Source organism: Calliphora vicina, chromosome 3 (genome assembly GCF_958450345.1).
Source record: "Calliphora vicina chromosome 3, idCalVici1.1, whole genome shotgun sequence".
In the NCBI taxonomy this organism is placed as follows: Eukaryota; Metazoa; Arthropoda; class Insecta; order Diptera; family Calliphoridae; genus Calliphora; species Calliphora vicina.
Genome location: NC_088782.1, coordinates 111417072 through 111432656, shown reverse-complemented (window position 1 = coordinate 111432656; position 15585 = coordinate 111417072). Strand labels below are relative to the sequence as shown.

Here is a 15585-nt window from a genome sequence, read left to right as displayed (position 1 = left end):
ATGTAATTACCTTTTATGTAATTAGAATTACTTTTTTATCAATTACTTGCAATTACTTTACCAATTACCAATTATATGTAATTGGTAATTGCCATTTACCAATTACTAATTACAGTAATTGGTAATTGATAAAAGCCAATTACCAATTACTTGTAATTGTAATTGGTATTTGTTGGTTGCCAATTACAAAATGTAATTGGATTTGTAATTGGCAAATTTCAATTACTAATTGCTAGTAATTGGTAATTGGTATTTTTCAATTACCAATTACATGTAATGTAATTGGTAATTGAAAAGTAATTGGCAACGCCCAAGTCTGATCGTAGGTCATTATTTAGTCTTATTTCAGATTTAATCATAGGTCTTATTATAGTCTTAGTTTAGCTTCAATCATAGGTCTTGATATATTCCTAGTTTAGTTGCAATCATAGATCTTATTATACCATTATTTTAGCTTCATAGTCATAGTCCTAGTTTAGCTTTAATCGTAGGTCTATTTTATACTCAAATCTCCATTGTATTTTCTATCGGCTCTTGTCGAGTTTCTGCAGGGCCATTTAAATAAAATTAATATCATGTACTTTATTTCTAATCTACATATATAAAAATGAAATGGTCCATGTAATGTCATCACGTGAGAACGGCTGGAGCGATTTGGCTGATTTTTTTTTTATTTGATTCGAAATATTCAGAAAAAAAGAAAAAAATTAAAGAAAAAAAATTAAAAAATTCCGGGTAAAACTCGGAAATTCTATATTTTTGTGAGTCCAGTCAACTGTAATAAAAAAGCTCCCTAAAGTATGCAATATTTTGATTGCAAATTTGATATTTTATTTGCAAATATATAAGAACAGGCTGGTGTGCGTGGGTTGGAGAAACTTGAAGAAATAACATTAGTAATTGCTACCGGGCGAAGCCGGGGCGATCAACTAGTTTAAAATAAAAGTACTATATCTAATTTATTTGTAATTTTTCATTTCTTCCTCCTTCCTTGGTTATATGAAAGTTAATTTATATAGACGTATATATTTTTTAATGCACAACCAATATAAAAACTCAGTCAGACATAGCGACTCGTATGTATATGAGGAGGTTTGAATTACGGTTTTGACATTTTTATATGTATCGAGATTTGTATAATTTCTAGATATAAAATAAAACAAGTAAAATAAATAGTATGATTATTATAGTCATGTTTTAAAGCATTTTATTAGCATCAAAGTATGAACATAGAATGTTATGGGAGAAAGTAAAAAACATTATACATATATGATAATACTAATTAAAAAATATTATAAAGGTAAAAACAGTTCACTGAAAATGTATTATTTTTAAATAACTTGCTACAACATAATCATTGCTTTCCACAATACCCCTTCCCCTACATTACATTTATGTTCATATTAGCTTAACAATTCTATTATGTTATTTGAAAATTATATTTATAAACTCTATTACAACCACAAATTATAAATTACCATAATATACATAATACAATATAGTTCCTGGAAATTCTTTGCACTCTAATGCACTGGGGGTTCTCAAACCATACAAATTAGTTGTCACCACAAGCATCTACAACCAGCAGTATCCTATCTTCAACATCATTATTGATGTTGCCATCCATGGTCATTATCAACACTTACAATTGTCAATAATGTGGCATTATATTTGTAATGTAACAGAATGAGGTTTTTCAATGACAGTATTTGATTGAACTATTAGAAACGTTTGAGGCATAAAGATTTTTATGTAATTTATAGGGGTCAGGGTTTCGTTTACACAATGAGAACTTATACTACATTCACAATAGCGAAAGTCACGGTAACTTCATTCAACTTCAATAAATCCATTAAGACTGTAGGTCTTTATACAGTCTTTATGGAATCATATTTTAGCTTCAATCGCAGGTCTTTATACAGTCTTTATAGAATCATATTTTAGCTTCAATCGTGGGTCTTTATACAGTCTTTATATAATCATATTTTAGCTTCAATTGTATAAAGACTGTATTAAGACCAGACTGTAGATCTTTATAGAGTCATATTTTAGCTTCAATCGTAGGTCTTTATACAGTTTTCATAGAATCATATTTTAGCTTTAATCGTAGGTCTTTATATAATCATATTTTAGATTCAATTGTAAGTTTTTATGCAACCTTTATAGAATCATATTTTAGCTTCAATCGTAGGTCTTTATACAGTCATTATGGAATCATAGTTTTGCTTCAATCTAGATCCTTTATACAGTCTTTATGGGATCACATTTTAGCTTAAATCACAGGTCTGTATACAGTCTTTATAGATTCATGTTTTATCTTCAATCAAAGGTCTTTATACAGTCTATATAGAATCATATTTTAGCTTTAATCGTAGGTCCGTATACAGTCTTTATAGAATCATATTTTAGCTTCAATTGTAGGTCTTTATACAGTCTTTATGGAATTACATTTCAGCTTCAATCGCAGGTCTTTATACAGTCTTTATAAAATAATATTTTAGCTTAAATTGTAGGTTTTTATACAGTCTTTATAGAATCATATTTCACCTTCAATTGTACGTCTTTATACAGTCTTTATAGAATCAAATTTTAGCTCCAATCGTAGGTCTTTCTACAGTTTATAGAGGTATATTTTAGCTTCAATCGAAGGTATTTATACAGTCATTATGGAATCAGAATTTAGCTTCAATCGTAGTTCTTTATACATTCTTTATAGAATCATATTTAAGCTTCAATCGTAGGTCGTTTATAAAGTCTTTATAGAATCATATTTTAGCTCCAATCGTAGGTCTTTCTACAGTTTATATAGTTATATTTTAGCTTCAATCGCAGGTCTTTATACAGTCTTTATAGAATCATATTTTAGTTTCAATTTTATGGGTTTATCCAGTCTTTATAAAATAATATTTTAGCTTCAATCGTAAGTCCTTTATACAGTCTTTATAGAATCATATTTTAGCTTCAATCATAGGTATTTATATAGTCTTTATGGAATCATATTTTAGCTTCAATCATAGGCCTGTATACAGTCTTTATAGAATCATATTTTAGCTTCAATCGTAGGCCTTTATACAGTCTTTATGGAATCATGTTTCACCTTCAATCGTAGGTCTTTATACAGTCTTTATAGAATCATATTTTAGCTTCAATTGTACGTCTTTATACAATCTTTATAAAATAATATTTTAGCTTCAATCGTATGTCCTTTATACAGTCTTTATAGAATCATATTTTAGCTTCAATCGTAGATCCTTTATACAGTCTTTATAGAATCATATTTTAGCTTCAATTGTACGTCTTTATACAATCTTTATAAAATAATATTTTAGCTTCAATCGTAGGTCCTTTATACAGTCTTTATAGAATCATATTTTAGCTTCAATCGTAGGTCTTTATACAGTCTTTATGGAATCAGATTTTAGCTTCATTCGAAGGTCTTTATACAGTCTCTATAGAATCATATTTTCGCTTCAATCGTAGACCTTTATACAGTCTTTATGGAATCATATTTTAGCTTCATTCGTAGGTCTTTATACAGTCTTTATAGACTTTTTAGCTTCAATTGTACGTCTTTATACAATCTTTATAAAATAATATTTTAGCTTCAATCGTAGGTCCTTTATACAGCCTTTATAGAATCATATTTAGCTTCAATCGTAGGTCTTTATACAGTCTTTATGGAATCAGATTTTAGCTTCAATCGTAGGTCTTTCTACAGTTTATAGAGTTATATTTTATCTTCAATCGTAGGTATTTATACAGTCTTTATAGAATCATATTTTAGCTTCAATTGTACGTCTTTATACAATCTTTATAAAATAATATTTTAGCTTCAATCGTAGGTCCTTTATACAGTCTTTATAGAATCATATTTTGGCTTCAATCGTAGGTATTTGTACAGTCATTATGGAATCACATTTTAGCTTCAATCGCAGGGGTTTATACAGTCTTTATAGAATCATAGTTTAGCTTCAATTGTAGGTCTTTATACAGTCTTTATGGAATCACGTATTAGCTTCAATCGTAGGTCTGTCTACAGTCTTTATACAGTCTTTATAGAATCACATTTGTATAAAAATACAGTCATATTTTTGTATCAATTACTTGGTAATAAAAGTTCTTAGAAGGATATAACAAAACCATTTATGTACCTCGCTTGTTTTCTACTTAACGCCAACGAATTTTTCAATAATTGTTTCTGGCACATTAAATTTAATTAATAATTTATCAGAATTTTCTTTGCACCAACCCAATATGACCAATCTTAACATTCAGTCGCAACCTAAGTATTGCTGTCATATAAAATTTCATATCTCTTACTCTTACACAATTTTACAATTTAAACCAAATATTTTTGCTGAGTTTCAACCTCGAAATTGATAAACAATCTAATAGAAAATATGGTTGCTCAAACGTGTTGCCATGGCGTTTGTCTGCATTACAATATGTTGGTGCTATCATCATACATTTGAACGTTATACTCACACATAGCAAAATTGCATGACCTATGACCTTTTATGTGCAATATTCTTTCGTCTATGTTCTTTTTATCGCTATTCAGTCGGTATCATTTCATATGTAATACATTCATATCAGTTTTCATTACATATTGAAGAGTCGTATTGGAAGAGTGATGAGCAGGTTTATGTTGCCAATGTCAACAATATACAATTATCAGCAATATGGATGTTGTTGAAATTGAGACGTTTGCAATTCAATAAAAGTATTGTGGCAGGCGATAATGGATTATTTGTGAAATTGTTTTATGTTTTGATATTTTTAAATTCGTTATTTAATAATTGCACAGGTGTATTTGAAATGAAATAAGCCACAGAATCTATTTTTAGTGTGTTGCAGAAATCAGAAAAACTCTTTAAAATAGGAAAGAATTTTAAATGGTTTTTGCATGCATTGCAAGCTTTTGGATCTCATTTGAATTGGTTTCGTCTTAAATGCTACAATTTTGTTTGTTGACGTGCCCATTCGTCCAGAACAGAACTAGAACAGAACTAGAACAGAACTAGAACAGAACTAGAACAGAACTAGAACAGAACTAGAACAGAACTAGAACAGAACTAGAACAGAACTAGAACAGAACTAGAACAGAACTAGAACAGAACTAGAACAGAACTAGAACAGAACTAGAACAGAACTAGAACAGAACTAGAACAGAACTAGAACAGAACTAGAACAGAACTAGAACAGAACTAGAACAGAACTAGAACAGAACTAGAACAGAACTAGAACAGAACTAGAACAGAACTAGAACAGAACTAGAACAGAACTAGAACAGAACTAGAACAGAACTAGAACAGAACTAGAACAGAACTAGAACAGAACTAGAACAGAACTAGAACAGAACTAGAACAGAACTAGAACAGAACTAGAACAGAACTAGAACAGAACTAGAACAGAACTAGAACAGAACTAGAACAGAACTAGAACAGAACTAGAACAGAACTAGAACAGAACTAGAACAGAACTAGAACAGAACTAGAACAGAACTAGAACAGAACTAGAACAGAACTAGAACAGAACTAGAACAGAACTAGAACAGAACTAGAACAGAACTAGAACAGAACTAGAACAGAACTAGAACAGAACTAGAACAGAACTAGAACAGAACTAGAACAGAACTAGAACAGAACTAGAACAGAACTAGAACAGAACTAGAACAGAACTAGAACAGAACTAGAACAGAACTAGAACAGAACTAGAACAGAACTAGAACAGAACTAGAACAGAACTAGAACAGAACTAGAACAGAACTAGAACAGAACTAGAACAGAACTAGAACAGAACTAGAACAGAACTAGAACAGAACTAGAACAGAACTAGAACAGAACAGAACTAGAACAGAACTAGAACAGAACTAGAACAGAACTAGAACAGAACTAGAACAGAACTAGAACAGAACTAGAACAGAACTAGAACAGAACTAGAACAGAACTAGAACAGAACTAGAACAGAACTAGAACAGAACTAGAACAGAACTAGAACAGAACTAGAACAGAACTAGAACAGAACTAGAACAGAACTAGAACAGAACTAGAACAGAACTAGAACAGAACTAGAACAGAACAGAACTAGAACAGAACAGAACTAGAACAGAACAGAACTAGAACAGAACAGAACTAGAACAGAACAGAACTAGAACAGAACTAGAACAGAACTAGAACAGAACTAGAACAGAACTAGAACAGAACTAGAACAGAACTAGAACAGAACTAGAACAGAACTAGAACAGAACTAGAACAGAACTAGAACAGAACTAGAACAGAACTAGAACAGAACTAGAACAGAACTAGAACAGAACTAGAACAGAACTAGAACAGAACTAGAACAGAACTAGAACAGAACTAGAACAGAACTAGAACAGAACTAGAACAGAACTAGAACAGAACTAGAACAGAACTAGAACAGAACTAGAACAGAACTAGAACAGAACTAGAACAGAACTAGAACAGAACTAGAACAGAACTAGAACAGAACTAGAACAGAACTAGAACAGAACTAGAACAGAACTAGAACAGAACTAGAACAGAACTAGAACAGAACTAGAACAGAACTAGAACAGAACTAGAACAGAACTAGAACAGAACTAGAACAGAACTAGAACAGAACTAGAACAGAACTAGAACAGAACTAGAACAGAACTAGAACAGAACTAGAACAGAACTAGAACAGAACTAGAACAGAACAGAACAGAACAGAACTAGAACAGAACTAGAACAGAACTAGAACAGAACTAGAACAGAACTAGAACAGAACTAGAACAGAACTAGAACAGAACAGAACAGAACTAGAACAGAACTAGAACAGAACTAGAACAGAACTAGAACAGAACTAGAACAGAACTAGAACAGAACTAGAACAGAACTAGAACAGAACAGAACAGAACTAGAACAGAACTAGAACAGAACTAGAACAGAACTAGAACAGAACTAGAACAGAACTAGAACAGAACTAGAACAGAACTAGAACAGAACAGAACAGAACTAGAACAGAACTAGAACAGAACTAGAACAGAACTAGAACAGAACTAGAACAGAACTAGAACAGAACTAGAACAGAACTAGAACAGAACAGAACTAGAACAGAACTAGAACAGAACTAGAACAGAACTAGAACAGAACTAGAACAGAACTAGAACAGAACTAGAACAGAACTAGAACAGAACTAGAACAGAACTAGAACAGAACTAGAACAGAACTAGAACAGAACTAGAACAGAACTAGAACAGAACTAGAACAGAACAGAACAGAACAGAACTAGAACAGAACTAGAACAGAACTAGAACAGAACTAGAACAGAACAGAACTAGAACAGAACTAGAACAGAACTAGAACAGAACTAGAACAGAACTAGAACAGAACTAGAACAGAACAGAACTAGAACAGAACTAGAACAGAACTAGAACAGAACTAGAACAGAACAGAACTAGAACAGAACTAGAACAGAACTAGAACAGAACTAGAACAGAACTAGAACAGAACTAGAACAGAACTAGAACAGAACTAGAACAGAACTAGAACAGAACTAGAACAGAACTAGAACAGAACTAGAACAGAACTAGAACAGAACTAGAACAGAACTAGAACAGAACTAGAACAGAACTAGAACAGAACTAGAACAGAACTAGAACAGAACTAGAACAGAACAGAACAGAACAGAACTAGAACAGAACTAGAACAGAACTAGAACAGAACTAGAACAGAACTAGAACAGAACTAGAACAGAACTAGAACAGAACTAGAACAGAACTAGAACAGAACTAGAACAGAACAGAACTAGAACAGAACTAGAACAGAACTAGAACAGAACTAGAACAGAACTAGAACAGAACTAGAACAGAACTAGAACAGAACTAGAACAGAACTAGAACAGAACAGAACTAGAACAGAACTAGAACAGAACTAGAACAGAACTAGAACAGAACAGAACAGAACAGAACTAGAACAGAACTAGAACAGAACTAGAACAGAACAGAACTAGAACAGAACTAGAACAGAACAGAACTAGAACAGAACTAGAACAGAAATAGAACAGAACTAGAACAGAACTAGAACTAGAACTAGAACAGAACTAGAACAGAACTAGAACAGAACTAGAACAGAACTAGAACTAGAACAGAACTAGAACAGAACTAGAACAGAACTAGAACAGAACTAGAACAGAACTAGAACAGAACTAGAACAGAACTAGAACAGAACTAGAACAGAACTAGAACAGAACTAGAACAGAACTAGAACAGAACTAGAACAGAACTAGAACAGAACTAGAACAGAACTAGAACAGAACTAGAACAGAACTAGAACAGAACTAGAACTAGTTAGTTTATCTTCATATTATTTTTTACTAGTTTGTAATAACCGTTTTAGCTATAAATATATTTTAATAAAATAAAAATCTTTTGCTGAAACAAATCAACCCCAGTATTTTTAAAAACAAATACGCAATTTGTTAAAATAAACACTTAAAAACAAATGTCTTTTTTTGGTTTTTTCTCTTGGCAAAACCTCTGTGTCAACAATATGTAGACTAGAAATAAAATATAACAACCAAATATTTTCTATGAAATACAACTTTAAAAACAGAATTAACAAACATTAGTCAGTTTTAAAGTGTATAAAGAGCCATGTTTTTCTTAAAACAATAATTAGTTCTATTTCGGAAGTTTAACATGCGTTTTCATTTAATTTCATTGTTCGCTCTGTTCGTGGCGGTGACAATTGTCATTGCAGCTCCTGCGAATGGAGCTGAGAATGAAGTTCGCCCCTTAATAGTGTCAATTGTTAAGGGTCTCAAGCAAGAAACTGTAAATAAGGAGGAGGCGGCTGATGATGATGTGGAGGATGATCAAGATGTTGTGGTACAAGATAATGAGGAAGATGGTGATGAAGAAAGTAACGATGATGAAGATGATGGCGAAAATGAGGATGACTTTGAAGGTGATGATGAAAATATGGATGATGGAGAAGATAATGATGATGCTGGTGATTATGAGGTAGAAGATAAACACTCAACTAGTATCAATGAAGATAATCACACTGGTGATGATGAAGATGCAGACAATAATGATGAACACGATGAAGATGTCAATGCAAATGATGAAGAGCAAAACGATGATGATGATGAAAACGTTGATGACGATGAAGATAACGAGGAAAACAACGACGATGATGATGACATCCAAAACGAATCAGATGATAGCAAGTCTTTATCATCTGAATCTCAGGAATCTGATGAATCCAAATCAAAACTTATTGCCCTGCCTAGACCACTACCCACCCATCAGCGTCAACAGTTTTTCAGACAACAGCTGCAAAAAAGAAAACAACAATTGAAAAAACTACATTAAGTGGCTAAAGTTTAAAGAAAGCTGCTGCTAAAATACTAAAAATATAAAAAAAAATGCGAAGAAAAGCTGTTTTTAAGTTAAACAATAGGGTGGTTCTAAACCGTAAAGTAAATTGTTGTTTATAAATTGTGATAAAGTTAAGTTTAGAAAACCAATAAAAAGAAATAAAAATAATATAAACGAATTCAAAACGAAAATGTAATTTTCCTATTTAAAAATTAAAGTTTCAAATACACTTTTAATACGATAACTTTATGCACGAGCGATACAAAGAATTTCTATTGATGAACAATATTTCAAAAATAATGAAAGTTTAAAAATTTTTTACAAAATATCGTCCAAAATATTGGTTCAACTCTTTCAACTGTGAGGAGAGTTATTGAAAAATTCAGGAAGATTGTATTAATGGTTAATGCTCAACTCATTGGTCTTCTAAAATTAGCTATTCCAATATCTGTATCGTTTCAGTGCATGAGAGTGATGGTGGAAGTCAGGGAACATCAATTCGGGTTGGTGGAAAATAATTGCAAATTTCAAGAAGATCTGCTTACAAAGTTTAGTTGACATAAGAACTGAAGCCTGAAGTTGAATGGATTATTAAACAGAGTCGATAATTTTTGAAGTAAAATCCTCGTAAGGGGTCAAGCTCCTTTCAAATTAGTATCAGCGATCTCTCCATTATCAAAGCATTTACATATCAATTCCAATGTTATAATTTCTTCAACCTTAAAACTGACCTTTAAAAACATTTCTAAAAATTTCAACTCTTAATCACACCATTAACAATATCTTTAAGTAAAGCAAAAAAAAATCCATTAAAAAGTTTTCCAAAAAAAAGTACATCAAATTTACACAAAGATTAACACAGCATCATTAGCAAAAATCATTAAAAATGATACAAAAAATAGAAAAAAATAATTACAACAATTTTATCATATAGATTACAAGTTGTTGCGCTTCATATTGTCTATTACAACAGCTGCTGCTACATCAAAATGAAGAATTAATTATCAAGCAAAAATATATTCATACCAACTGGCAGACCGACAAACAAACAAGAAAAATCCAATGGTCCTTCAGCCACGTTTATCTTCAGGAATATAATATTATTTACAAGTACTATTTGTAATAACAAATAAAATAAAATAAATTCAAATAAATGTTTTCAATTCCAATAGAGAAGAAATTTAACTGAAGTGTAGGTACTTGTTGGTTATAAGGTTTATATTGAAATTTTTGCTACAATCATTTATTTACTTTGTTATATATGGAGAGTTTAATTAAAATGTGAAAATAAAAGAAATTTTTTTAGTAAAGAAAAAGTACAATTTATATAGTAATTTAATAAATTTATTTAAAATGTTAAGCAATTATTAAATATTATATTTAATAATTAATATCAATTACTTGATAACTAAGTTAAATTGGAGTTAATAAAGACCAACGATTGAAGCTTAAATTGGAGTTAATAAAGACCTACGATTGAAGCTTAAATTGGAGTTGATAAAGACCTACGATTGAAGCTTAAATTGTAGTTAATAAAGACCTACGATTGAAGCTTAAATTGGAGTTAATAAAGACCTGCGATTGAAGCTTAAATTGAGCTATATAAATACCTACGATTGAAGCTTAAATTGGAGTTAATAAAGACCTACGATTGAAGCTTAAATTGGAGTTAATAAAGACCTACGATTGAAGCTAAAATTGAAGTTAATAAAGACCGATTATTGAAGCTTAAATTGGAGGTAATAAAGACCTACGATTGAAGCTTAAATTGGAGTTAATAAAGACCTACGATTGAAGCTTAAGTTGTAGTTAATAATGACCTACGATTCAAGCTTAAATTGGAGTTAATAAAGACCTATGATTCAATCTTAAATTGGAATTAATAAAAACCTACAATTGAAGCTTAAATTGGAGTATATAAAGACCTACGATTGAAGCTTAAATTGGAATTAATAAAAACCTACAATTGAAGCTTAAATTGGAGTTAATAAAGACCTACGATTGAAACTTAAATTGGAGTTAATAAAGACCTACGATTGAAGCTTAAATTGTTGTTAATAAAGACCTACGATTGAAGCTTAAATTTGAGTTAATAAAGACCTACGATTGAAGCTTAAATTCAAGTATATAAAGACCTATGATTAAAGCAAAAATAGAGCTATACAAAGACCTACGATTGAATTTTGAAGAGTATATGAAGAGCAACGATTCAAGCTTAAATTTTACTTATGACGAAAGCTTAAACTAAAGTATATAAAGACCTACCATTGAATTTCAAATTGAGTTAAGGAGTGAGATCGAAAAAATCTTAACATACATAAATGTTAATAAAAAGGAAACCACTAAACCAGTTTTTACAGTTTTTATTTTTTTTTTATTTAATTGAAATTATTACAATTTACAAAAAGTATTATTTTTATAGTTTTAATCAATAGTGATGAATTTATGAACCTTTTCCGGAAACCCTTCTTTAAGGGTTTTTATTGAGCTTTCTGTCACACTTTTGGACACCTTTTTTGTGCTCTTCACAGGATGCCAAATCAGGCCAAAAATAAGTGGGCACATTAAGAATAAGAAGTCTTATGAATGGAAGCATCCTTTTTTGTAAACATTCCTTTATGGAAATTTCGGTATTTATAGAGCTTTTTGTAACAAATGTTTGGCTTCTTTTGTCGCAACTGCATATTGCTTGCCATACCATGAACTTTTTAAGAAAATTTTCTGCTTTTGAGTCCTAAACTTTTCTTTAACATTCCCTCAAGCATCAGCAACATAAAAATATTGACCCGGAAACTGCGAAAAATCTTCCATAACATACTTTTCGTCATCCATTATTCAGCAGGTATATTTTTGTTATAAAATTGAACTTCAATTTCCATGCTCAGCCTTTGGCCTCTAAATTTTTAGCAGCGTTTCTGCCAGGAACTTTTTGAGCCTTGTATGTTTTAAACCTGCATTGGCTTTAACTTTTTGTACCAAATAGTCCGAGTACTGAGCTAACCGGATTGCTTTCCTACCAGATGTGTTGGGGAGCTCTTTTGAAAATGATTTCTATTTATTGGCTTTAGAAACATCATGTAGGCCATGCCTTCAACCTGAACCAGGTTGTCTATCAATGTACAAGTTCTCTCGATACTGTTTAATAACATTGGAAACAGTTTGACCGCAGAGCTTTGATTGTTTGGCCAACTTTTTGTAGGACCAAGTTGGGTTTTTTTTGAAAATATTTAATAATTTTATTACGCACTTTTTTCTCGTCACTCATTTTAAAAAGATTTACATAATTGACATTAAACATAATAACTGACATACTTTTCAAAGGTAACATGATAAAAAAAATCAAAAGTTTCAATCAAAAACGTGTGTTAAGGTTTTTTTGATCTCAATTCTTATATAAAGACCTACGATTGCAACTGAAAAGACCTATGATCCAAAATTACCCCAAATCCAAAGGGTATATATAAATTTGTCATTCCGTTTGTAATTTCCACAATATAATTTTCCGACCCTATAAAGTTTATATATTCTGGATCCTTATAGATAGCGGAGTCAATTAAGCCATGTCCGTCTGTCTGTCCGTTGAAATCAATTTTCTGATGACCCCAGATATCGGGATCTAAATCTTCAATAATTCTGTCCGGCATTCTTTCGAGAAGTTTCCTATTTAAAACAAGTAAGAAAGTATGGTCGGTCAAGCCCGGGTATTATTAGGGTATTACTACACTAAGTAAAAGAGCAAAAACATTTTTCTTTTAAAATTTCAATAATTTATATTTTTGAGTGATTTTCGGAAGTGGGCATTATATGGGGGCTATGACCAATTATGAACCGATCACCATGAAATTAGTGTCTATATGAAAGTTTACTATATTGAATTTCGTGAGTATACCAACATTTTTAAGCGATTTATGCACGATAAAGTGATTTTCGGAAGCTATGACTAATTATGGACCGGGAGCTATGACTAATTATGGACCGATTGTAACAAAATTTGACATGAATTTTGTATATATGAAACTTATTTGAAGCGCAATTTGTGTAGATACATTTATAAATTAAACATATATGACCGATAAAGTCCAATTTCGGGAGGACATTTGTATGGGGGCTAGGTGAAATAATGGACCGATTTCAGCCAGTTTCAATAGGCTTGGTCCTTGGGCCGAAAAAATAATATGTACCAAATTTGATCGAAATATCTTCAAAATGGCGACCTATACTCTGCGCACAAGGTTTACATGGACAGCCAGCCGACCAGACGGACGGACGGATATCGTTTAATCGACTCAGAAAGCGATTCTAAGTCGATCGGTATACTTTAAGGTAGATGTTAGACTAATATTTTTGGGCGTTACAAAAATCTGCACAAACGCATAATACCCTCCCCACTATGGTGGTGTAGGGTATATTGGTCCACAAATGGCTGAGATATGAGGAAAAAACCAGGACAACCTCGATTTTTTACCTATATCTGGATTACTAAGCCATTAATATAGACAATATGGATATCTAATGATAGATATTTCAAAGACCTTTGCAACTACCTATATAAGACCATAGTAAGTTGGACCTACAATGGGTTAAAATCGGAAAAAATATTTGTAAAAAAAAAATTTAAAAAACCAGAATTTTTTTTTTAAATTTAAAACAAAAATTAAATTTAAAAAAAAAAATTCGAAAAAAATTGTTTAACAAAAAATTAAAAAAACAACTTTGGAAAAACAAAATAAATTTTGTTTACCTAAACATATTTAAAATTTGTATAATTTGGTGAAAGGTATATAAGATTCGGATATAGCTCTCTTACTTGTTTAATTACGTATTAAATTTTAATAATTACAATATTTTGACAAGGGTGTGAAGTTAAATTCGTAAGTTAAATACGTCCCACATATATGTTAACTACTTAACATAGCACTGTTAAATAAAGTAAATTTGAAAAACATAGTTTTTTTTTGGCAAAAACATAATAAAATTAATTATTTTTATTCACCAATTAAAGAAAATACCTTAAATTTAAACTTTTAGTTAAAAAATAAAAAAAACGTCTTCATATTAAGATTAAAATTACAGTTTGAATATGTAGTATTAGAGTTCATTGGCGGGCCACTTAGGACAGACCTGAATGGGGTTTGGATATGGTGGGTGAAAGCTGGGAGGGAGTAGATATCAAAACTATATAGGGTATACCCAGTTGTTTCTCAGGGAAGGCGCTACTAGGGGCGGAATTTGTTCGATTACTTTGTTTACATTAATGTTCAAAGCGTTATAGGGGCCATTTAGGACAGACCTGAATGGGGTTTTGAGATACCGGGTGAAAGCTGGGAGAGAGTAGATGTCAAAATTATATAGGGCATATCCAGTTCTTTCTCAGGAAGGGCGCTACGATGGGTGCAATTTGTTCCAAAATTGTTGTAATGTTAAAAGTGTTATAGGGGCCATTTAGGACAGACCTGAATGGGGTTTCAACATGGTGGGTGAAAGCTGGGAGGGAGTAGATGTCAAAACTATATAGGGTATACCCAGTTGTTTCTCAGGGAGGGCGCTACGATGGGTGGACTTTGTTCAATTACTTTTTTAACATTTATGTTCAAAGTGTGATAGGGGCCATTTAGGACAGACCTGAATAAGTTTTGAACATGGTGGGTAAAAGCTGGGAGGGAGTAGATGTCAAAACTATATAGGGTATACCCAGTTGTTTCTCAGGGAGGGCGCTACGAGGGGTGGACTTTGTTCAATTACTTTTTTAACATTTATGTTCAAAGTGTTATAGGGGCCATTTAGGACAGACCTGAATGGGGTTTCAACATGGTGGGTGAAAGCTGGGAAGGAGTAGATACTAAAACTATATAGGGTATACCCAGTTGTTTCTCAGGGAGGGCGCTACGAGGGGTGGACTTTGTTCAATTACTTTTTTAACATTTATGTTCAAAGTGTTATAGGGGCCATTTAGGACAGACCTGAATGGGGTTTGGACATGGTGGGTGAAAGCTGGGAGGAAGTAGATGTCAAAACTATATAGGGTATACCCAGTTGTTTCTCAGGGAGGGCGCTACGATGAGTGGACTTTGTTCAATTACTTTTTTAACATTTATGTTCAAAGTGTTATAGGGGCCATTTAGGACAGACCTGAATGAGTTTTGGACATGGTGGGTAAAAGCTGGGAGGGAGTAGATGTCAAAACTATATAGGGTATACCCAGTTGTTTCTCAGGGAGG

At 31.9% G+C, this 15585-nt stretch overlaps 1 protein-coding gene across 1 annotated transcript; it reads left to right on the top strand.

Annotated features, from left to right (window-relative positions):
- Positions 1–8683: 8683 nt before the first annotated feature.
- On the top strand, positions 8684–9361 carry LOC135955681 (uncharacterized protein DDB_G0290685). Its single transcript, XM_065506039.1, has one exon. The coding sequence runs from the start codon at positions 8684–8686 to the stop codon at positions 9359–9361; it is 678 nt and encodes a 225-aa protein (XP_065362111.1).
- Positions 9362–15585: the final 6224 nt, after the last annotated feature.